The sequence below is a fragment of the Glossina fuscipes genome, unplaced genomic scaffold, assembly GCF_014805625.2.
Source record: "Glossina fuscipes isolate IAEA_lab_2018 unplaced genomic scaffold, Yale_Gfus_2 2, whole genome shotgun sequence".
In the NCBI taxonomy this organism is placed as follows: domain Eukaryota; kingdom Metazoa; phylum Arthropoda; class Insecta; order Diptera; family Glossinidae; genus Glossina; species Glossina fuscipes.
Window position 1 is genome coordinate 16,675,359 of NW_023998416.1, and position 27,030 is coordinate 16,702,388.

The window sequence follows — 27,030 nt, forward strand, 5'->3', positions numbered from 1 at the left end:
AATCAAAAAGACTTTCGATGGTGAGAAAATGATCTATGTAGCTCATGCACATTCATTTAATGGTGACCATTAACTTGTATGTACCTTATTATATTTTTCTGATGTATGCAAAAAGTCGCATAATTTACTGTGTGTATCGTATGTTTACTATATATATCGTATGTAATTTATTACATGTTAGCAGCACTTCATACCTGATTGAGCAAACTAAACCGAAACTGCGTCTATGTATGATAAATAGTAGTAGCATGACAGAGAAAAGTTTTATTTACATGATATATTAGGCGCATCATTCATTCGTATTTTACTATAAGAGATATTTTAAGAAGTATTACAACTGGGTATATAACACTGAAACCGGAATTGGCTCATAGATGGCTCCACGTAGTCACTATCAAACTAGTGTCATTGGTGTCGTTTTCCCTTGTTGACATTTGACTAAGATTTCCAATTTAGATTAAAGGAAAATTCATTCAATAGCACAGCTTGTGATAGCGTTGAAAACGTCGAGTTCTATACCCAAGAAGAATATTCGCCGATCGTATTATTTTTTTCTCGAACGCTACAAAAGTAGTTAGCCCATCGCAAAACCGAATCGCTATTGTAAGAAGACATCAAACTCTTTCTATGTTCGGTGAGAGCAGAATACCTGTAATCTGTTCGTTAATCTCTTGTCAAACTATTAATAATAGATATTTTTAACAACAAATAATCGATTTGAATGTTCCGCTGTTCAAGAAACTGTCGAATACCAAAAAAAGCAACGCAAGTCGCATTCTTCCAACCACCCCTGTTGCAAAAATTTTAATTGTAGGCTAGAAATTATACAATTTTGAGGACGTAACTTAAGGAAGATGAAAAACTTATGGGTTTTCAGTAATTAAAAACCCATCAAACTGCTCCTCGAAATTGACCTAACAAGGATGATAAAAAAAAAAAACAATTTAGGTACAGCAAATCTGATTAAATCGGTTCGAGAGTGTACATAATTCACAACATAGCAGCCCATAATAGTCTTTTTGCTTTTGAGAATCTTGTTAAGTTTTGAGCTTAGCCTGATCGAAGCGATAAGGACAAAAGCAGATATTTTGCGTTTTTTAAACAAGTTTTGAGCTCATAGCCTTTATTTCAAGGAACGGTTGTAGAAGGCAAGGATACCTACGTCGATTGCCCTATATGTGGTAATTAAATACATACATATGCCGTTTTAGATCGCCTTTACACAATGCATCGTTTACACAATGCCTCTTACATGACTTACATATCTTTGGCAGTTTTTTTTTTTTCGAAAGTTTTTTTCATGCCAACTTCAGCATTGAGAACGGCATTAAGTTTAGTCAAATTGAAAATGAAAGCATTTTTGTGTACATGTTATATAACAAACAATAGCGCTTCAATGGAAGTGTATTAAGTTTCATAATATATTTCTTTTAACATCCTTGACTTCAATTTCGCTGAAATAGAATAACAACAAATGCATGCAAAGGCGGCATTCGCACTTATACGTATACGTATACAAAGCAAATAAATTTTTTATATTTAATTATTGTGTGTATTTAATATTTAACTCGAAAAAAATAGCTGGTAGATTAAAGCCAATTCATTCCAATCGGTCAACCTTCGCTTATTTGTTTTACGTTTTTGTTTTTCTGCAACTTTCATAATTGGCTTGACATAGAAATTATTTTCAAACGTTCTCGCGAACATATGCACGTATGCCTTGGCAAACATGCATTTGTTATATGGAGAACATGTACCGCATGTTTCAATTTACAATTTATGTCAATTGAAGCATATTTTGCGTTGCAGGGATACGAATGCAATAAACATTCTTTACATTTTCACAATTGAATGATTAGTATGCCGGTCTCAAATATTCAAAGCGCAGGATTAACTTACCGGAGTGCCAATTTATACGAAAATAGATTATTTATTGAATTTCGCACTAATTAAGTTCACGTCATATAAATCAATTGCTAATTAACATTTTTCTATTTGCCACTAAAGTAACAATAATGTTAGTTGAATAAATTATAATATTGTTTGATTTTCGTCGCCGCCCCGCGTGCGTGACCATAAATGATATTTATGTGTATATTTGTATAATAATTAAATAAATATTAAACATTTTAGTTCTACTTACGTTTCATTAATTATCGTTTGAATGCACGTACAAACAGACGAAGAGAGAGAGACGGAGCGAGGAGCAGGGAATGAAGTATTTAATTGAAAACTATCGCACTATATTGACTATTCAATTATAAAACAAACAATAGATTAAAAGTATAGTACTTAAGAGTTTTAAATGAACTCGTTGTCATAGGCTGAAATTTGTTTCCCTTACACAGAACCGCAGTAACCTAAAAAAGACGAATATTCGCGATTATCGTATAGCGTTATCAAACCGCTATAGTATTTTGGGGCGTGATAATGAGAATTTCTTGGTTAATTGAGTTGGATTCTCATTACAGCTACAGCGTACTTCAATGACATATTTTGAAAATTTCAATACTTTTTCAAGCCATAAACATCGACACGAGCTCAACGAAATAATAAGTGAGTGATGCCTAAACTAACTGTATGCAGTTATTAAAAGCAAATTTTGAAACGCGAATTTTGAAAGCCCCTTCAAGTCGGAATATCTCTTTTTGTAATACGTAAGTCCGATTTTCTTTCTATATTGACCTTGTAAATGTGTAATACTTTATGCAGATTCTGCACAAGACCAATTATCTTTCCCCAATTTGAGGCAAGATATCTTCTGTGAGGATGCTAGGGTATGTTGGTATAAGTTAGGTATAAGCTAATGTTAAGCTAAGATCGAAGGGATTGTGGCAATCTCGGCCGAAACAGTTGGTTTTTTTACTAAGAGCTTGGAAGTTTGATCACGCACTCTTTCTAAAGAAAGTTAACCGAGCGAATTTCCGTTGTACGTCTCACCTTTCCGTTTGCCTAGGAAGACGGCACGGCCAGACATGTTTGCCGCAGAGTTCCTTATTCAATGATTTCTGGATATAACATCCAAGTCAATATGTACAAATCCGACTTAAGTCAAGAATACTGAAGTAAAACCTAAGGCGGCGCAAATAAGGTGAAGTTTAAATTTGCGCTAGCCTTCGAAAGTAAAATCTAAATACAAGCTATTAAAGGCAATTCAGAATGAAATTTGGAAGAATAAAGGAGTCACATTGAGTTCGAATCTAGGCAAGCGCTAATAGGGTCAAATCAAAATGCAACCCATATTAAAGATCCTATAATGCCTAAGAGTAGCTGAGTACGTAAGAACAGCGATTATGAAGTCGATATTCGCGGATTCAATTTTCAATGCTATGGTCGCAGCTATAATGACTGTTCAGTCAGTAAAGAGATAGCACCTATCGACTGTGCACACAGACCCACTTCACTTTCTTCACTTGTTCTTCGTTCTGGCTGTCAATGTTTTACACGAACAAGCAAAACAAAGAAGAAGAAGAGGAAGAAGAAAAAAGACATAAATAAATTAAATCTACTATCCTTAATCCTTGTTCCTTATATATTCCGCAATGTTTCTTAAATATTGCGCAATTGTAAGACATTTTTAACGCACTGTCTTCATGTTGCCCTTCGGCCAATACAGAGAGGGTGTACCTGCCAAAATGGCGTAAACCAATAAAAATTTCTTGTCTGGAAGATATTTATGAACAAGAGCCTAGCTCTGAAAAACTTATCACAATACAAATGTATTTCCGTTGTCGTACCACGATAAATATTGATTATAATTTTTATGACGTGGAATAAATTACCGTAAAGGGTATTCTAAGGCACTCTACGTGTAAGACATATACACATTATTATTATATTATAAATTATATACATCATGTGGATTGCAATGCTAAATACATTTACACGAAAACAGAATTTTTAAATTTTTTATGAAAAGAAACCGCTACAGAAGTAGAGCAATAGGTATCTATCTGATCTATTCCCTATATATTTTTCGTTCCAAGTTTTTTTTATTTTTAATTATACTGGCTTCTTATAGAAAAATAATTGTGTATCAATATCTGAGATAGGTAAGCGAAGAAGCACTCCTACTGTTGACGAGTCGGGCCGGAGAGTATCCTAGCTTTATACCATAGCCAAACTTAAACCATTTCTAGATGTCGCGAAAGATTCATGTATTAAATCATTTACATTATCGTGAAGGCCATAATTAATTTAATATTTCTTTGAATATTTAGTAAATGCATAAAATGGAATTGACGGTAAGTAGTGGGTATAAAATATGAATATTAAATGCAAATCCAGCCACATTGCAATGGGATGAATAATAAATAAAATTAACAGTATACTTTGCCATACCATACCGCCAAGTAAATGCAAATGTGATGGTCATACTTCCATGCCACATTCTATCAGTCGCAATTTGAATGCTGAAGATTTTTTGCACGGTTTTTGTTTTTTTTTTTTAATATGCTATAATTTTTATGACTTTAATATTTAAAATTTTCCTTAATTGAAATCGCTTGCTTAGCAAAATAGAGAACGAAGAAAGACTACTGAAGAAGTGTAAGTTTACGGAGGCAAGAGAACACACGTTTGCATACATGCACGCATACACACAAATATACAAACCTTTATGTATATATATATATATGTAAATGTATGTATGGAAGTGCGTATGACGTTCTAGTTTATTCATTTATTTATTTATTTATTTTTTTTTTGTATAATATGCATACGAATACCACAACAATGACGTGAGTATATAGTACAACTGCTAGGCATAGAGTGCAGAAAGTTGTGGCGTAAGAAAATAACGGAAGCTATGAGATGCTAAAACATCAAAAGGAAGTGAAATGGAAACCTATTCAGAAAGGTTCAGAAATGCGGTAAATAAATGAATATAATGAAGAAAATGGGAAAGTTTTAAAAAAAGGGAAAGAAAGAACAGAAAACATAAAACGACAAACACACGCCGGTGTGACAGGTAGAAACTGCTATCGTATATAAACGCACATAAATCCATTTTTTTAACTCACAATTTATGCCTTGATAACAAGACGCTATTTTGAAAACAATAGTGGCGTACACTCGCGCATTCTTAAGAATATAGACGGTGGGTGTAATTGTGTCACAGATATTTTCTGCCATGATGCGGTAACTTGTACGAACCGCCCTCGTTTTGTTTATGGCCTAAAAAAAGAAGAAAAGAATATAATTTATCGTGAGCAAACATACATAGGTACAAACGTTAGCTTTTTTTTGTTTCTTACATACACCATCGAGTTATACTACTTTTCGTGTCGCTTTTATATACATTGTCGATGTGCACCACTCCTCTCCTTAAAAGCACCCCAACATTCGTATAAGCACGTATTGAAGAGCATATGTAACCAATTTATGTTCAAAGATTCTAATTATTCAGCTCAAAGAATACAAATATGTGACGATTCTTTGGGAAATTCTTGCTTAGAGAAAATAAAAGCTGTTTATAAATAAATGCACAAGCTTAAGGGGGTGGGAGGGGTTTGGGGATGTTTTGCATATCGTGCTAATTTCATGGGTAACTTTTGTGAACCTTCACTGTCGCAAAAATGCCCCATAGGAAGCCGAAGCTTAGCGGAAGTATTCCTCGATAGTGTTCCGCCTACGTACACGCCCGCAACGTGGAAGAAAATAAAACAGATATTTTCAAGCTTGGAATCATAAACCCGTATTCTAGTGGTAAGGTTATTTTACCTTTGACAAGACCTTAAGACAAGACTTGTGTTTATAAGTGATTTATTCCTATTCTTTTAAGAGGACTTGAAACGTAGGAAGCCCAAGATTCGCTCTAAGATTGAAAGATCGGTTTTTTTACATTAACCCTTATTTTTGTTTTTTAATCCCTCATTTTATATGCGACTGTATGTGATTGTGCCTTTTTCCAAACAAAAGGTTTTGTTTATCTAACCTAAAAAAAAAAAAAAAACAAAAAAAAAATACGGTTGCTTTTGCTTCCTCGTTGAAGCTTCCTTTTTGTTTTGTCTTGTTCTTTTTTTCTTCTTCAGACGATATTTCTAAAAATACGTATTTAGTACGTGAGCCATGCAATTGGTTTATTACCTTGGATAATAAATGATATTTTCTTTGTATTTGTATTGTGAAACCTTCAGAAAAAGAGTCTCTTTGTACCGTCTTTTTTTGTTCTATCTCGACGAATTTCCTTTTTTGGCGCTTTAATACCAATTGAAATTGTTTGCCAATTGCACAGCTTGCGCCAGCTTCGATATTCAAAATATGTAATGTGTGCATAATTGCACAGCTCTTGCTAAGTTTAATAATATATCATGCATTGGCTTCGCGGCTGCAAGTACGCTTTTTAAAATTGAAAAACTTCAACGCTTGTGGTGCGAAAAGGCTATCAAATATTTCTTCATTCTTTCTTTTGTAAGTTAACGGTTCGTTTGTTCAATATTTTTGATATTTGCCAACGACAGGTAGAAAGAGTATTACAACGAATTGAAGGAAATTTATTGTCAAATTACTCGTAGAAGCGATTCTTTAATCTTAGTTGGTCGTATAGCTGTCACACGAGTTCATTTACCATTTCCAAATTCCTCATGTTGACACGCGAAAAACTTCAACGAGATTTCAAACAAGCCTAGAGGAGCTGAACTTAAATTTGAAGAAAATCGAAAGCTTTACTATAGTTTATAATTGTTGTTGCACAAACAACGCGCGCAAATGTACTCAAATAACTATTTTTACAACCTCCACGTTCACAGCATCCCGAAGGAAGTTGGAGAGACCTTATAAGATTCTTGATCTGCACTAAATTCGAACTCAATCGAGATGCCTCAGTTCGTGCGTCTTTTCACCTGATTGTTCTTTTCTGTATTCGTCGATTGTAAACATATTCTGGGTCGCAAACTTTAAAACGTCGGCTTTAATTTCGGTAAATCTATTGAAATTGCTTGTGCGCAGCCTAGTGTTAAAAGTGGGCAAAGGGGCAAAAAGAGCAATTCAAAAACACAAGGCTACAACATAAATTGTGGACGTCTCCGCTTTCAAAGCAAAAAAAAAAAAACATATTCGGCGGAGAACGAATTTTTTATACCCGGAAAAGACAAGAAAAAAACGAAAAAATTGAATTTTCCTACATGGCATGGCTGATTATTTCCACCACACGCGGTCATCTTTATCCTCTGTCCATTGTAGTTCATGATAAGTGCACAAAAACTTCAGAAATCGGAGCTGTTCTTAGGTTATGCTGCACTTTTTGACTGTTTTCGATTTTCAACATAAATCGTAAGCATCCAATGTTTTTGAGAAACTTGAAAGCGATCGCTTCGTATACGCCATCAGACGCATGTTTACAATAAATATTGGATAGATGCATAGGTGCGCAGACATTTAGACGCACGTGCTTAAATTTTTAGCTGATCAAGATTATAGTAGACGTGTTAAAAAAAAAACAAACGCCTATTTTTCTCGAAAAGCGTTTATTTACTTATCAATATCTATTTTGTCCCTTAGGTGTAACACACTTTCGCCAACAGTTTTTTCAATCCTTAAACACCTTTCCCTGTTCGCTTTTTGTTATGGTCTTGGCCTTTTTCGGCGATACGGTCTTTACCACCTTCATCGTCGCAACATTCCATCCTTCATTGGGTTTTAATTACGGGAAAAAGCGGCATGGGGCCAAATCTGATGAATATGGTGGGTGACCCAGGATTACGATGTTGTTTTCGGTGAAAAAATTGTGAACAGTCAGCGACATGTGAGCTTGCGGGGCAATATTTATGACCGGTTGTTCCATAAACCATCCGAAAAATTTGCACGGCATTAGGCAACCGATGCGTTGACATTCTTAGCAAATGCTGTAATAGCATTCTGCTGTAATACTAGACTCGCCAAATGCCACAGCCAACATTTTGAGTGAGCTGGAACATTCTTGCCTTGCTTGGAACACATCTGGTGTATAGTTTTTAAGGTTTTGACAATGTGAATATGCCACCATGGGTCCGGATCTAGATCACTCACTTTCGTGAACTTTCATTACTCATAAACGGTAAAAGTTGATATCTACTTCTATAATACTCTATGGGCTTGCTAACGCGCCTTTACAAAATATTCTACGCCCACTTGTTATTATAAATTACCGAAATTTTATTTTTTTATTGTTAACTTTTGTAGTTATCTTTTTAAGATACTACGTATTTGTTACACTTGGATTCAATATAATGAATATCGAAAAGTCATACTGAATCGAACAAAAGTTTTTTATTTACTCATTTATTTCCATTATTGGTTGCATCATCGAGAAATTGGGGCTTGAGCTAAAAAGCCAAGATCACAGACTTGTTATATTCTGCCTAAGCGACTTCTCAGCGTACTTGTAGCACGTGCATCTAACCGCTTATCCTATTTCGTTGACTCCCAAGAGTTGAAATAGAAAATTAACTGAACCGGGAGTAAGACTATCTTAAGACTTACACGTGAGCGAAACCTATTGTTAAACCGATGTCGTTAGACGACTACTAGCTTACACGACCGTTGCCTATGTTTACACATAAGACAAAATGTAATGATTGACAAGAAAACATACAGTGTCATGTATTTTATCTCGTAATTATGATTTATTTTTATTCTTAGCTTCTTCTTATTATTTAATTTATTTTCTGTTTTCGAAACGAGTAAAAGCGTTATAGAGGGACACGGACTACCTTTAAATTCCCTACATAACCTTGCTTAAGGCAGTTATTCATATAACGGCTTTTCAAAATACATTGTTATAAGGGCCGTAGTTGAAATAGTGGGCCGACCCGAACAATTTTCAATAGAGTTCGTGATTGGGCCAAAACCAATGTACCAAATTTTATCAAAATATATCCACCTCTATGTTGAACACAAGAACACAAGATCGCCAGACAAACAGACGCCGTCCTTTTGGGCGTTGCATACATCCGCATAGGCTTAATATATTCATGTACCACAAGTTGTGTAGGGCATTAAAATCAAAGGTCCACAAACTATTAACTGAAAATTTTCTTTTGTATTCACACTTCTTAGGGGCATACCAGAAAACCAGTTATTACCGTCAACGTAAAATTTGTTATTATTTCATTTATAATGCATTCTAGACCACGAGCAATGCCTTCCTATTCCATATGATACGGTATAATTTGGCAAATAATGTTAATATTGATAAAAAAATAATGATAATTGTCGTTTACATTTACTGTTATTTATTATATTTGGTCGAAAATTTTTTTCCTTTTCTTTTTCATATATGTGAAAACCACTCGCCGATACCGCAATAAGTAATTTAAATATTAACACATATGATGTGCAGATATACATATGTACAAAACCTCATTTAACACACTTGTTCGAACCAATAAAAATTGATAATGTCTTGTGGGCATTATTGCATTAGTGAGTGTGTGTGCGTGTGTATATGTGCGTATGTGTGTTTGTTCTTTTTTCGTCCGTAATGTATATTCACGCATGCAAATAAACATAGTCTCGTACATATTTACATGCATTCAACATAAGCTCTGACGAGCAAATACAATTAAATATTCAACCATCAGATATCGTTTCATGTTCATTTCAATATAATTGTTGTTGCTTTTGTTACTGTTGCTAGTGTTATTGAACTTCATTTTGTCACATTTACGCCACACTTGTTAAAATTCACAATTAATTACTTCATCAGAAGATACATTTGGATGAATTAAACACTTTCCATCGTAATTACGATAAACATAAATGAATTAATAAATTTTTACTAATATTGTTACACATAATTTTTATACCCTATACCACTTGTGGTACACAAATGTATTAAGTTTGTGAGATCAATTCACAACGGCTTTTTGAATTGATCTACTCTCGTCTTTCAACGCGTCCGACAGTCCACCTTGCATTCCTTTGTTCAACCTACAAGTCGCAATTTGTGGGTTGTTTTGATAAAACCTATCACACCGACATTTTTTGGCCAAACAACGAACGCTATTCAAAATGGTCCCGATCGAGGCACTTGTCCGACCACTTCCCATGTAACACATCATTTTGAAAAGTTGTCATCATGTGAACAACTACGAGGTGGTCTAGGGCATTAAATGATATGCAGCGTTTTTATTTGTTTATAAGAGACAAGTCGAAAACATGGTTGTATTAGATTTATTGAACATTTGTACGAGTACGCATCAAAGGCCTAACTAACTCAATTTACTCTTATTGACTTAAATGATGCCTTAGATCATCGAGAGCGGTGTAAAAAGAAGATTGCATGGGTGGCAAAGTTTTAGAGCCTCTACAAATGTAATTTCCGGAACATAGGTGCACAGCGGTCTTAAGGACACTTGCATCATTCAAAGGATTTTTCTCGACGCACCATCTTGTATATTATAAGTACAGGGCAAGCGGCGTAGCTTCAATAGTTTTTATTCTTTGTAACAGTTTTGAAATAATATTCGCTGGCGGAACATGTAGAGAATTTACGATAAGTTAACTTAAAGGTTTTCAATAAATAATTTCTGCGGTCGAAAGTTGAACCGTCTCATTCAAACGCTCAACAATTGCAAAGAAGCCAACATTTTCGCGATCGTGCGCGCTTTTCACAATTTACAAGTGTTCATAGTAAGTGATTTTTGTGTTATTTTTATATTCAAACTTACACTAGTTAAACTGCGTGTTGTAGAGGCTCTTCAATTGAAAATTCCTTACAGGTATTGTTTCGGTGTTGCTATCTATCATCGTCATCATAATAATAATACAAATAACAATATTATATAAATAAACAATTAGAAAGATTACAACTGGCCACGCCCCACTATTAAATACCCTAAACCCCGTCGCTTAATACAATTATTCATATAACGACTTTCCAAATTGAGGCATTGTACGAGCAGTGGGCGAAAAGATGGTTCGACACTAAGTATTGTCAATAACGTTTGCTCTCGGGGCAAAATACGCAGGTGCAACAAATTTCACCAAACTATCTCAAAGCTTGTGACTTGTAGGCTGAAAACAAAAACGAATGGACAGATAACAGACACATACACGGAGAGGCAAGCGTAGATCGGTTCAGTAAATCAATCCGAACGAAGCTATCACAAGTTCTTCTGGGTGTTGTACACGTCCGCACAAATTTAATATACCCTATATAAGAAGAGCTCAAGCATTAATAATTATTTACCAGTTGAATTAATTTCTTTTCTTTCGCCAGGAATGATTAACGATAACGATAGACATTTCTTTGTCGCCTTCGAAGTCCAATCAATGTTTAAATCTTTTTTCATACATTCTTTCATACGTTCGTCGCAAGGCCAGTGACGTGCCCTGCGACTCTTACATCAAACCTCCTTCGATGCATGCAATTGACGCAAAACTCGCGTGCCATAGCCATGATTGTAGATTCGGAAACAGACACAAATCAAAAGTCTATTACCGATAGTCATAGCGTTGCTTGACCTTACAAATTAATTGAGTTTCTGACTAAAAACTCTTGCAGATGATGACATTATCGTGTTGTCTAAAATGCACTGAATACGAAACCAGAAGAAGTTCCTGATTTTTTCGGTATTTTTGCGTTTATACCGACTGAAGGGGCATCATTATCACGTAATTGCTATTATTAAGTGCTCCTGCAACATATGAAAAATTTTACCTTAAAAGACGAAACTTAAGATAAACTCTCTGCTCAATTAAATTTTTCATTACAAAAATCAAATGGCACTCGACAGAATAATTAACAAGAAGGAAAACTTTCTTCATTCTGAGTAACAGTATGTGCTTACGGTACATTGCTTTCAACTTAAACGAAAAAAATTGTGACCTTGTTGTGTACAAAATGGTATATGAAATGCGGACAAGCAGCGTTAATACAAAATTTTTCGTTATTTTGTTTAGACTCGTCATCGTATTGGATTCGACTGCTAAGTCTTCTGCTTATCTATGAGATATTAATTCCATTATAACTGTTCGCACTTACGCAAAATGTTTTTTCTATTTACCCTATGAAACTAATATATTCCGTTAAAAAACCGTGTGGACCAAAAACCTTTCCCCACATGATCTTTGATTCAAAAAAGAGATGTTAGAATAAGTTAAGATGCTTTCAGGCATTAAGTCCGGCTTTCATTAGATGTAAGCTGAGAATATCCGGTAGCAGGTTTAAGAAAAGATTGAGTGTGACAACCTATAACGAGTGTTCGTTTGTCGCCTTGTCACGCTTCTTGCATGGGCAGGCGATACAATCACATGTGTCGAAAAGGTGTTAGCCAAGCCATCGTGGAAAACTATTAAAGTTAACAAAGTCTAAGTAAAACTAAACTAAACGAAAATAACAAAGATTGAGTAAAGTAACCCGAAGCCAAAGCAAAACAATGTAAGTGAAGTGTGTCAAGATCCAAACATCAATATACCTTGTAAGTCAAAAGCCGAACGAAAAAGAATAAACTATTGTGTGAGTGATGACTGAAATCAGAAAAGTCGTAGCCGTTAAGCCACCCCAAACAAAGAAATTTGTGATGAGGAAACCCATGGCGGGTTAGAACCGGCTGTAGTTAACTTTCGCAAATCTTCGAATCTATGATTCATAGTCACGTCTAAATTGGTTAACGGCGTGAGTAGTTCACTGCCAGTGCTAAAAAGTTTAATCAGTGGAGACATATGGAGACGAGGACTCTGTTGCAACAACTTTAACAATACATGAAATTTTATTATATTGATGCTTCTTTAATGTTACCTTACATCGCGATTTCCATTTTTTGATCAATTGCCATGTGGACGGAGATTGCCTAATTGTACGCACCTAGGTCACCTATAGGGGATTGTAAACGCTATTTACGTGTGACACGCACACACATGCTCTTTTTCTGCTTCCTCTACCTTTCCGTTCTGTCCATTTCCTTTTCATAGGCACTATATTAATAAAAAAGACTTTGAAATTTTGCATTTTAATTGTATCTGACCGTCCAGATTGCCAGATATTGAATAACGTAATTCAACTCAACGATTTTGCAGCCTGTTTTTAGCAATTAATTAAATACATTGCATTAAAAATATGGACCTCTTAATTAACTATTAATTGATAAATACTTCAATAATATTAAGTTTCGTTTTTTTTGTTTTGTGATTTAATTATTTTTTTTTTAATTTTACGGTTCATCCCCGCATAGCTAAATTTCTACATATTACTGTGAATGACAACAGGTACAAACGCTATAGTGGCATACGGTGTAGCATTGAACATCCTACAACACCTCGTCTAATGCAGTTGTTCTTACTTACTGCTTATTTTGAAAAGGCGTTGAAATAATATACCATAGCGTTCGTCCTTGGTTTAAAGTGGGTCGATATATCAAAATTTCCCAAAAATTGTGACTTGAACGCAAGACAACAAGAGTTACGGATGGGCAGGTATTTCAAATCGATTGGTGTAGTAAAGGATGGATCTATCTCAAGTCATTCCGAGTGTTGCATATACCTCACAATTATTGTTGTAGGATATAAAAAAATTAACTCATAGTTAATTTATATAATAGATATGTCACTTGTCTTAAAAATGGCACAATATTCGCATAATTAGTTGGATAAAAAGAAAATTACAAAAAGTACGACTCATATCGTTTGTGTATTCAATTGGGGCTATGGGAGAAGTTGTAACGTTTCTTTAAATGTTTAAATGTTTTACTTTTAATTTTTCCTTTTTCTTTACACTCAAAACAAAAACATCCACAGATAGATAGATATTCACAAACATTTCCATAGCTGTTATGTGTTTAAAGGAAAAAATATATGCAATTGGCTTAATGCCAATATTTATAGCTTTTAACAAGTAAGAGCGTTATGTTCATCTTCAGACGAAGCTTGGGTGCACATTTCCTCAAACCAATAAATAAAAGAGCTACGGTAAGGTACGGCAGGATTGTTTGTTAGTTGGTTGGGTATATTTTTGCACTTACATTTTTTGTGATCCTGTTAAATATTCGTACAATGTCGACTATGTAAGTTCCAACTGTTACTTCTGGTAGTTTTAGTCGAATTACGCGCATTGTCAAACTTGTTCTTTGATTGTAAAATTTGCTCTTATTACCTCAGCTATTGTGTGTTCAACAACAGACGTCTGCGAAATGGAAAATCGGGCAATTGAGGGAACCGACGTCGAGAAACTGGCGAAGGTTGTTGTATTCATTAGGAGCATTTGCCCTGATGTCTGTGCTATGAACGCTACAAACAAAAGGACAAATCTAGTATATTTGTAAATTTTCTTTGACGGGTATAAAAATGATTGTCTGGCAATTTGCTAATCTTCACTTGCTTACTATGGCCTTCGCACACTCGCAAACACACAATATGGAAATGTATTTATACTGAGTGCTCTTTTGGCCAAAACTGATATTCAAGAAATATAAGAAAAAGTCACATCTTCTTCGATAGAAAAGGCATTTCAACAAAAAAATAAATAAATAAAATAAATACAAAAAGTGAAATTCGTAATAAATAAAGTGTCTTGATCCATTAGCAAAGAGTTAAAGAAATGGTTAAATCGAAAGTGTCATTAGCTGTTGATCAAACCTATTTGCATAAACGATTATTTGTGTATATATGTGTATATATGCACATTTGGTTTTTCTCTCCTTAAGTCAAATACAGCCACAAAGTGCAACATATCTGTATCTGTAAATATATAACTTATCAGCATATAACATATAAATATCAGGAAGTTCCTGCCTATGTACTAAGATTGGAGTAATTTTTTGAAAAAACATATGTTAAAGTAGAAGGATTAAAATCTGTGAATAGTCAATACCCTGAATGCATTTGAATTGCGGGCATCAGGTAACGTGGTTTGCAATTTACATATTAGTTAATTTGTCCACTTGTAGTCAAGGCCTTTGTAGCATGGCCTTTAGTTCGCTCTACTTTACTTCAGTTACTTTTAATTTTAACTTCAACATCATATATAGATTTTCAATTTCTGGTATAGTAATCTCAATTAGGCAGCCTGAACAGTGTCATTATTTGTGCTTACAGGACCACCTTAAATTCACCCGTACCTATTCTACCTCAACTGAACATTTCGTTTCGCTATACTGTTTATCGAACCTTTCTTAATTGCTTTATTTTTAGCTTCCAAGCCACTTTTAAAATTTAATCGCAGCACGAAATTCACTTTGTTACATTTCGAAAGACGATGCCAAAGTTGTTTACTTTCTGCGGCTGTCAATCAAGTGTTAGCCTAGCCAACGTCATGAAATTTGACATGTGGTCGGCTTGAAGATTCATTTTACTTGGCACTAAACGAATTTACTTCTTCTGCAGCTTCTTTTTCCGTTAGCTACCTAATGAACACCCTATTGTCTTTCTCTGGCCACACTTACTGAGCCAAATCAGGATCTTAGTTTAGTAAGTAGAATTTATCAGAAGGTTTTGTTTCCTAAATAAATAATAAATAAATAAGAACTAAAAACAGTTCGCTACAAACTGAACGTCATTTTTTCTTTTGCTGTGCCCTCTAACAAAAGGGGCTTTCATATTGGACTTTCCATTTCTATGGATAGGACTACGAATCGCGTTTGCATTTCACTCTAGGCGCTCATTTATCCATGATGTGTTGTTAAAATCCACACTATCCCGCAAATTGCGAGAGAAGATTGAATTTCATCGCACCGGTTCTTAATTAAAGATTAAGCATCTTTCGCTTCCTTCAAGTTGAACTTTTCTATTTGTTTTTTTTTATTATTTTATAATTAGTCTATGAAAGAAAATTAAACTGAAATATGATTCCACTATAAGTTTGAAAACTTATCTTTATTATTATTTTTAAAAATTTTCAAATGTTTAATTAATATTCGTCATAGCAACATGGATATGTGTGCATGTATAAGCGTTGAATGCATAATAATATTGCAGTTTTTCATATTAAGAGACTTTGTTTTTTATTGGTATACGCTGAACTGACTGTCTCCCTGTCAGACATAGGAGAAGACCAATAACAAGCATATGATCACAGAATTCTACCAAATCCTTATCTAGATCTAAGCCAGTTGTTAGTGAAACGTAGGGTACTTGACGGCAATACCTGTGCAACGGATAAAGAATTAATAGAGACGATAATAAATTCTTTATGTTAATAGCGGCCTTTTATTTAGGGCGGTATGTAACTTGAAGTAAGAATTCATTTACTCAGTCCTCACACCTAAAGATTCCAAGCGGAAGTTTAACTATTGCAAATAGGATAATAAGGTTTGCGCCCCGTCATCCAAGTACTTCCGCAGTTCGTGAGAATGAAAATAGAAAAATAACAAATCAACTGTAACTGCAGACAATAAAAGTTTTTTAACTTAATAATAGTGCACAAACACATAAGCATTGACAAGGACACAGTGTAAACAAGAAAAGATAAGAGTGCTACTGCTGTTAGAATTGCTCTTACTTCTGGTTGCGAGAGAATGAATAATACGTACATAAGCATAGACTGCAAATTGTGCAAAGCAAACAATTGAAATCGTTATGAAAATAATCAATCAATCTATGTCAAGAGATGAATACGTACCTAGCAATATGAATATAAAGAAAAAAAAAAAAAAAAATGAAATGAAAAAATGAAAAAAAAAAAACAAAGAAAAAAAGAAGATGAAAAATGCATTCTGTGTAATTGTTAATAAAAATTTTGATTATAAAACGGAAAACGGAATGTAATGAGTTGAAAGCAGATACCCTGTATGAAAATAACTAAGAAAGACGTGTTCACCTTGGGTCGCGAAACTTTATGATAGTTATGGACTGACGAGTCCATAACTGATGATGGCAATTCCAAGCAATTATAAAAGAATTCTTTGCGGCAAATATCGCACTTTTAAGGACATTACTCAGTTTGTTTATTGAGTCGATGAGTTTGCTTTTAATTTCCAGCTTGATCTTGAGCCATTAATTTGGACCACATATGCTATAATTGCGCAGCTTTCTATGTCACATCTTGTTGTGCACGCTGTGATGTCTCTAAAGTCTACAGCAAACTTAGTGTTACAAGGTTGATGAGTTAACTATAGGGAATTCTCTGATCGTAGGTATAAAAACAGCAAGATGCCAAGTATAAGAAATCATTCAAATTGCAATCGAAAAAAAAAAATTGAAATATCAATCAAAGATAAGTTATGCTCCAATTAGCTTAAGTGCCGATGAATTGAATTTCATACTTTACTTAACTTAAATGGATAAAGTTATTAAAAATTAATTTTATCTAAAAGGTTTTTAATAATTAATAGCACAGCAAACATATTTTTAACACTTCAAAGAGCTGTTCGCATTAAAATTGATAGGAAAGCAAAAAAAAGAAGAAGAAAAACTCTTCTTCTTACATTTCTTTTCTTTTTCTTATTTCGTTCCTTTTTTTGTTCGAATTTTATTTCTGTTACAAGCAATACCTCACATTTTACGCTCTAATTCAAGAACAAATACTATTAGCGATTGCTGCTGCGTGAATGCATGTGTGTGTCTATGTATGTTCACGAGAACATATATAAAGGCTTCTCAATGGTCATCGATAATGGTTATTGGTGGCTATAGAAACACATACATAAAATGTTTTAAAGCAATAGTAGTTGAGAACAACACTTGGCGATGAATACAGTTTGCCCTCAATATTAGGTTAAGCAATACGAATTTCAGAATTTATGGCGCTACGGAGGTCAAGCTAAGCAGTTAAATATGTTATTCAATAACAGAAATATGCAAACTTTATTAATTATACTCTACACCACTTGTAGTAGAAGGAAGTAGAAGGACTTGAGATGTGCCCATAATTGTTTTATTTCATCGATCGATCAAAATCACTTTCTCAGTCTATCCAATCTTGTCTGCTCGGCTGTAGGCGTGTCTACCAGCCCGACTTGTTTCCCTTTGTTCAACGTACATATGAGTAATGGCAGTGTGTTTAACGTTGGCACTGACCCACTATAGCCTTTTTAGTTGCTTTTTTGTTTGTTTATTTAAATGCGGTATTCAGCTAAAGTAAATTAATAGTCGGAATTCGATTAACTTCTGCAAATAAGTCTTAGGTTAAATGTTATTATGTAAGTATATTAAGGAGATTAAAAAATGAAAGAAAAATAAAAGGACAAAGTTCATGTAGAGGTAGGTATCCAAGAGAAAACTGAAAGAAAGAAACATCCATACATCGGGCGCAGCGGCGCACCCGCACCAGGTATAAATCCGAGTTGGGAGTGCCCGCATAGCCACTGCAAATAGGCAAAGTCTTGGCAACCGTTCATCATGAATATATTCATTTCAGCTTGCGGATCATGCGAAGGTTTAGGCAAGATACGTATTTTAAGGTGCATTGATTTTGATTGATTGAGTTAAAAGAGTCACATACTGAGATTAACATATTGAGATTAGATTTTTGTAAGTGACCCTGAACAGGTTGAAAAGCAGTTAATTATATCTACAGTGGTCCAATTTTGCAAAAACATCATTCCTAGAGGAAAGGTTAAGAACATCGAAGTCTTCTTTTCATTTCCTAGTAATAAAGAGGAAACCACCACTAAGGATAAACGCTTTTTGTTTAAAATTTAAGAAGCTTGCGCATCATAATATTGTTTAGGAAAATTCCGCGTTTCCATGTTAATAGAAGACTACTATTAAGGAGGTATGTAAAATGTAAATAAAAGATACTTCTTAAGTCCGTATGATATAGATTTCTGTTCCTCTATGTATATTAGTGACCTAAGTATTATAAAGATTCTGAAAGCTTTTTGGTATATTTTCAAACCTTAGTGATTCCTCGAACGTTAATTAATTAACATCGTTTCGGCTGCAGGAGCGAGGCTGAGATGTCGCGTCCATAGGGGGTTGTACAAATTGACAGGCAGTGCTCTCATATATATTTATGCGTCTATGTTTAGTAATTAGATAGATTATGCGTTAACATATAACATATAAGCAGAGGTGTAGATGCTATGTTCGCTTCCTTATGTTATCCTTATTCTTACTTTTATTCTTATCCTTATCCAAAGATTTCTTTCATCTTTGTGCTTGCCTTTATTCTTGTGCTTTTGGTTTTTCCTCAGTCTTATTCATGATATTTCTCTTAACCACATTCGCACTTGCAATTACAGTTTTTTTTTGCACTTGCACACGAGTTCCCGTTCGTATCAGTATTTGCGGTTAAACTCATATTCATATTTCTATTCCTAGTCGTGTTCATATTCATATTAGTGTTCGTGTTGGCGTTCGTATTGGTATTTGCATTCGTATTCATACCCATGTCCCTATTCGTATTCGTATCCATATTCGCATTCCTATACGCATTCGCATTCGTGTTACTGTTCATATCCATGTTAATAATCATGTCAGGATTCGTATTCGTATTCATATTCATACTCGTATTCATACTCGCATTCGCATTCGTGTTCCTATTTTTGCTCAAGCCGTCGAATACCGACTGCGTGATATTAAATATAATTTGCACCACTAGTGACCAGAGTATGTTAAATTTGTGCAGATTTATGCAACAGTCAGAAGATGGATCCATCCATGACATTTACTGTTGTGTCGATATTTTCTCCTCGGACCTTGAAAATTTATGGTGGGGTCACGCAAACTTCTCAACAGACCGTACCAATATCCGCAGCTGGTCTCCAAGGTGAAGAGTCTCTAGTCGATAGAATAATGTAGGTAAGGGAAGTCGGCAAATTAGATCCGTAACTTCGGGATAAGGATTGGCTCTGAAGATTGAGATAGTCGGGCTTGATTGGGAAGCAATAATATGGTTTATGTACTCGTTCTGGGTAAATGGAGATTTTCGGATCTTGTTCCTCGGATAGCAGTTACGTAACCAATTGTGGAACTTACACCAGTCCATTCGGAATAAGGGTCGCCTGAAGCATATGCTTTATATTGTCGCTGTGAAATCCTAACTTGGAAATATTTCTTTTGACATTAAATTACACATATGGACTTCATCGGGCCCGAGGTTATGTTGCTGAAATTTCTTCACTTTCACTTTTGGTCCCAGCTTGCTGTTAAGACCAATCCGGGGTTTCACTATTCTATCAGATTCCGATTTCATTATCGTCTTCACGTCGTTGTAATGCATATCTCGTGTTCTCATTTAATGAAAAAAATCTCGCAACTCGTTATGCTTAGTGGTAATCTCAAAGAGAAATTACACAATCATAGCATTCTTTGTATTTAACCCAAGAACATGCAAACGTATACTCAAAAGCATAAAAAGCATAAAAGCAAGTTTTCATAAGTTTAAGCATTTTTTTGAACGGTTTTAGTAATTTATTCCCTCCTTTTCATTTACAACCGATTTCACATTTAATTCTCTAATACTCACCTGCCTTTGAAGTAAAGTAAGCCCAAGTAAAAGTTTGTTTATTTGTAGATACTTTTGTTGTATTTTTTTTCTTCAACTTTTTACTCGTAAAATATTTTTTTTTTCTTTTTGCTCTATTACTTACTAAAAAACCCCTATTGAGATGTTTCTATGAACGAAAATCGATTTTTTAACACTTTTCAATTTTTCACTTCTTTCTTTTTTTTCTTATAGTTTCTCAATTCACACGAAAACACATATACTATCATAGAATCATAACAAATACACTCAATATACGCTTGGAGTAAGTAAGTACCACAAATCTCTTAGAGAATGCCAAGATATATTGTGTGTATAACTGTGTGTATCGCTACCTTCACATAAGACCACGCTCTACGGCAAGCTTGAAGAAAGCTGCGATTGTTTTCCTTTGTGATCATACTATCAAGCTGTCTTGGACACTAGCTGGTGTCGAGGAAATCTAGTAGAAAGGAGCGCCATTTCTCATTTGGCTTTGACCTGTTCATTTTGTTCTTTTACTTTAAAGCAAAAAGTTTTCTTTCGGCCTTAAATTGAAAGTTGAGCTAAGCCCTTTCATTGCTCACACTCAGAATGGAAAGAAAAGATCAAAATAATTGAAGATTACTATCCCAAAAGTAGCTTTAACTACAATGAAACTCGTTTCATAAGAGTATACAAGAAGGCTCAAACAATTCGGTGACTACCGTCTCGCCTCCCACAGCGTGTACGATGGTATATGAGAAATCACTTATCTTGAGATTGTTTGCGTTAAATATTTCATAACATAAACATTTGATTCCGTATTTTATATACTCTTATATATATCTTAAGAGTTATTTGCTTTTTACTTTGTTTATATGTTTGGTATTTAAATAAATAAACGGATATACGAACATAAATATGATTCTCATAGTAATCGCTTAAAAAATGCAGAGGTATGCACTCACTTTATCTTTGCGTTTGTTACCGAGAAACCTATCCGATACGCCTTTTAAACGCACCTCCATGTCTTGCAGCTCACCACCCATTTCCGCTCAGAGTAGTTTGCAAGAACCTAAATGACATCTATTACTTATTCTCGTTATCGGACTCTTTAAAGTCCATTAAAGCAACATTGCTTAATTCGCGCGATTTACCTATGTCGTACTTAAACTAGCTTTTATCCTTAAAAGTCGCTACGATTCGAAAATGAATTGTTGTTAAGTATTATCGGTTGCCAGGCTTATGCATGTTTGCGATGGTTTAGGGGTTCATTTGCAATTTTGTCCTGTACCGGTTGTAAGTGTGGCTCTATGCTGGTTGTGTACATGCTTTTTTCTTCTTATTTGTTTTATTGTACTACTTATACTAAGTTTTATTATTAATTAATATAAGTTTTGCTTTAAGAGCCAATTGAACTCGACTGTTATTTGTTTAGTTGAGTTTCATGTATAAGTAAAATTAAAATAAATAAATAAATAAATAAATAAATTTCTCTGTCCGTCTACATCAACATCCTCGATTAATCCATCTATTTTTACGTACCTCGGTCGGTCTATTTTGTCATCATTGCCGTTTTTGACACCACCAAGCGCATAAAATATTACCTAAAACGTAAACACTTGGCGCAAGGCTTGACACAACGCTTCGTAGTTATGATTGAATTCCTCAGATAAAGCTCCGAAAGGAATGCGATTAGATTCGCTACAGCTATAAAATTTAAATAATAATTTAGAGAAATGCCCAACGTTCGCCACTCACGAGTATGGTCTAAATATTATAGGCTCCCATTCCATCACAAAGATAAGTTAACAGCAGTAAATTGGATGGACTCTTACAAATGAATCATAAATACTCTGCGTAAACTTTTACGAATCCTAAACAAAAGAACATGTAGGACACTTATATTCGGTCGCGAACGAATCTTTTATATTTATCAACTGGATCCTAAGAAAAAAGAAAAACAATTACATTTTCATACTCTGTATAATACTCTATGATATTGACTGGGCGCGGCTGATTTTTTGTAATTTTAGTCCTGTAGAATAAATTTGGAAATGTATACGGTGCACATGCTGCACTTTATGAGGTTGCAAGCACAGTTTTCATTACATAGCCTTGTGGGCGTAAACTTTGATCAGCTTAGAACATTTTCAAAGCCTTTTGCAAGTTTGTAGACAATATACACATTTTTACGAATCGGAGAATGTTTATCACAAACTGTTGCGCAGACGGAAAGATGGAAAGATGGACGGGTAGACGTGGTCAGTTTTTCGCATCTTTGTACAGACAGTACAACATCGCTCACCGAAAATAAGTTGAAATTTTTGTAGGTTTATCTGCTGAAATTAATAGGTAATGGGAAAAAACCATGTTTTTAATTCATTTCAAAACCGAGTATTCTTAAGTAGTACAGTATTTATAAAGTAGTATAGTAAGGGTGTCCATCGGCCAATTAGGTCCACTTTCACTACTAATCTGCGTTCAAGAAATTGCAACTTTTCTACCATCAACAACAGACACTACACAGACAAACTGACGATCGGGCTTAAATCGAATCATCGAAGCATTCGATGGTGAACAAGGGTCTATATACTTTGAGGGATATCTGAAACACACTTTCAGGAGTTACGTCATGGTATACCCATCACCGAAGGACAACAGATGACACGAAAGAAAAATCTAGAAGAACAAAGTTCAAGCGCAGACGTCATAGATCCGAGTTGAGAGCAACCGATAAAAGCACAGATATTCTAGTTTAATTTACAAATCATACGAATATTTATAGTATAGAAGTTAACTTTGATACGAGAAAGAGAAAGCGCGCGCACTAAGGAAAGTTGATTTAAAAAATCTGGCATTGAGATTAAATTCGTTGAGATCGTATCGTTGAGATAATTGCAAAGAATCCTAAATGAGTTGGAAAGCTCCAAGCTCACTTGACTGTTTGTCTTTCCCGATAGAAATTAACAAAAAACGTTTCTTTTTACAGGAGTGTAAAGCTTCTAACGACACCACTAATTAATTTAACAAACAACATAATCAATGCTCACGAATATCTTAATCAAATATTTTTTACAACTTTTCGATATGAAAACGATTTTCGTACGTTTGGGGATTAATTTAGCAGTAGAAATTTTTTTGGTTCAAACATTTCAATATTTTTTCTATGCAATTTGAACTGTATTTTATAAATTTTAAATTTTATAAATTTTATAAATAAAAGTAAATTTTATGAATTTTTTTAAATTAATTTTTATGATTATTTCGACAATGACGTGTTGAGTAGCTTCGTTGCGTATCGCATACATCTATGCTACTGTCGGGAAAAGTGAAAACTAAGGAACACTACACTATTTGTTGTTATGTGCGGTAGTTTGCAAATACATACCCGTATGAAATCTTGAAGTAACAAAATGGTTGCTGAAGAGCAAAAGAGAAAAAGGGATGATGGAATTTCATTAGTGTTGGACGAATGTGGCGTGGAATTGGTCGAAATATTGGTTTTGTTCTGCTAACTGTCGATAACTTGGATTTGCCGCGAACCATACAAATCAGAAATGAAGATTCCGAGTGGCGGCTTTGGAAGTTTGACATATTGATTGTTGAGTAATGTAAAAAACGTAAATTAATTACATGACTAAAGCGAATACATAATAATAACTAAATTTAGCTAATATTTTTATTAAAAGTATTTTAACCTACGCTCTGCATTTTTATATAACTTTTTTTTCTACGATCGATATTATATTCTGAGCTGGCAGTGTGTGGCATAAGAAACTTACTATGTCTAGTGTAGTAGGATTCGCACAAAAACACGTCTCTAAGTTAACGTAAATTTACTGTGTCTTATAAACAAATTCAACCAACCTTGGCAGAGGTAACCAAGGACAGCTGAAGAACTTTGACCCAAAAACGGGAGTAATATTTCAAAAATCATATAATCGTGGTTTTGATTATGATCACATTCATCCTCGCATTAGAAAACTCACTCGGGGAAATCAACCAGCACTAAAAGGTGAAGTGTGCTACCTTTGCCGTTGTCTTCGTCAGAAAGCGTTCCTTCTGCTTAGCGCGAACTTCAACCGATCTTTTATCGTCTTTTTGATAAAAAATAAGGAAAATGAACCCATTCGTGCATAGCTTGAAAGGCAAGTTGTTCCCTTCGGTATAGGAAAATTATACTCTTCATGAAAGATGGGAAATCTTGTAGCTAGTAATGGACAATACTGTAAATGTGATATCTTCTATTATTCGCAAAACTTAGCAAACTTATATATTCAAATTTATTCATATACCTAAGCTTTTAATTTTACATATTATTTTAGTCCAGCTTAGTCCATTCCAAGAACATAGATAGATAGTTTGCCGCTATAATAAAATTTCGTTATCGGATCACGTGGAGTTTTCAATCAGTATATCCGTGACATATGGGTCGCAGGTAGTCGCGCTTTGTGCTAAGGACTTAAAGAACTTAAGATGGCACGTGCCGCTCACAGTTCGGTGATGCTGAAGAGTTTTTAGCTGATTGCTTAATGGCTAAAATCAATTGCGGTGTTAAAACTGTCTTAAAAATGGGGAACGAGTAACAAGTTGGGGAACTTAAAAATCAAGATAGCAGCATCAGATTCTCCTCTACGTTGCCTGGTTTAAACCTCTAAACGTGAAATATGTCTGCAGCAAGTAGGCTGATTCATAGATGGATTGAATGCAATCTCATATTTATATGCAGGCCACGGCGCATGAGAATGTTTCCTTTCCTTCAGATATGTATGGCAACAGAGAGAGAGAGAGAGAGAGAGAGAGAGAGAGAGAGAGAGAGACAGAGTGAGTGAAATCATTTGCTCATAGACGGCCAAGTAGTACAGTTCGCAATGCGTATTTCTTATAGTAAACACGTGTTTAAATAAACTTAGGATTTAGACGACGGCTTGGTAAATGGAAAATAGAATTAGAGAAGGTTGAATATAGTATCCATGCGATGAATTACTGGAAACTTTTAGCCAAATTTCATTGGGTAACTCAGGTGATTTTATATAGGCATTGTCGCTATCCTGTCTAATCTTTTACGTCCTCCAATGATCGATAAGATAGTCTGTACAAACACATATACATCTGAACTTTAACGATGAGAAGGGGTGTGGTATAACCAGCTAAATATGTTATGTATAGTAAAAAGTTTTCGGCAAAGATGCATTTTACAGTAAAGCACTTTACGTAAAAATTCATATATTGGGGCAAAAGGTTCCATTATTTTCATAATATTTAACTTTGTGGTTAACAAAAAGTTGCACTACTCTTGTGGAAATGTGTCACAAATGGCATTGCAGATCCGTAAGCGTACATTTGTTTTTTTTCTGATCTCACTTCTGTTTTGCGCGAAAACAACAATAAAAATGACTACAGCCTTGTAAATAAATATACACAGTTTGGATTCAAAGGCTTCCGGATAACTTAGATCATATGGCTGGCCTGTATTGAAAACTCTACCGCACTTGAGATTTGGATCGGCGACTACTGAGTTGTTAGTCGCGATCCTTTGCCTACTCGGCTAATCATTCTTATGCAAACATATTTCATATGACCTTAGGTAAAGAGTTTTAAGTGTCACTACAGAAATTGAGTAAACTCACCTTAGATCCCACCATGTCGTACTGTTCTAATAGAGCGGCATTGTAGCTTAAGTTTCAACACATTACATAAATATTGGCAAACGTTTTATCATTTGTATCAATTCATTTTGAGACTTTGTAGTTTTTCCAATTGTTTGTTGTTTCAATGTGAATTTCAATCTAAGGCTGTTTGCGAATTCAACACGTATTTTCCTTAAATTCGCAATTCGCACATACGGATTCGCTTTATCTTTTGTTACTCCTACTTCTCTCCTGCCCTACGAAGACGATGAAAAGTTTTGATTATCTCTTCTATAAAAGCCATTAGTGATGTTAAACGAAAAAATCTATGCAATTGTTGTTATTGGATCGAATCTCCATCGGGCTTATTAAGAAAATTATTCTTTCGATTCGAAGAACACGATTTAAGTAAAACATAATCATGTCAGAATCCAATCCTATATCGCCATGTCAGCTTGAACTTCTTTATTCGCTACGCTTTCAAAGCTAACCTATGAAACATTGATAAAAAAACCTAAACAATTGTTTTTGTATAAGGTGTCTATATACAGAGAGTCCGTGAAACGGCATTAATGATATCTTTTTTAATTGATTTTATCGTATTCTAGGTACACAGGGAGCATACCAGTAAAGTTCACATGGAGAGCGGAGCGAATTCGGAGAAGGGACTAACAATTTGATGTTTCGAGTATACAAACAATAAGGTCTAACCCACGATGCACAAACAGGTAACAAACGATATTATGTTTATATGAGACGAAAGGTTGAACTGATTGATAAATTGTGAGCTCATCCTTTTGAAGGTATGATTGGTAATGCGTTTATGTATCTTGGCGTATGACAAAGATACCACATATATCTATTTCGATGAGACTTTTAGCTGTTATTCGCCAGTGCTGATTATAAATTTCGAACACTACTCGACAATGTAAAATTTCATACCGAATATATTGTCAAAACATTTTCCTCCTCAGTCATATATCACTGAATGTTTTTAACTCAATGTACAATTTGGTTCTCTTCCGAATCCGTGTTAAGCAAAAATGTTTTTTCCTTTGAGATGAACTTCAACATTTTCATTTTTCACAAGAATAA

The 27,030-nt window shown here is 34.6% G+C and overlaps 1 protein-coding gene across 1 annotated transcript in view; it reads right to left on the reverse strand.

Annotated features, from left to right (window-relative positions):
• Nucleotides 1-21,351, reverse strand: part of LOC119632974 (pancreatic triacylglycerol lipase-like) — a 37,734-nt gene extending 16,383 nt beyond the window's left edge. Inside the window, exons 1-2 of the mRNA XM_038026145.1 lie at nt 21,271-21,351; nt 19,096-19,423 (exon numbers count right to left, since the gene is read on the reverse strand). Of these exons, the coding sequence (XP_037882073.1) occupies nt 19,096-19,423; nt 21,271-21,351 (409 nt within the window). The remainder of the gene's footprint in view (nt 1-19,095; nt 19,424-21,270) is intronic.
• Nucleotides 21,352-27,030: the final 5,679 nt, after the last annotated feature.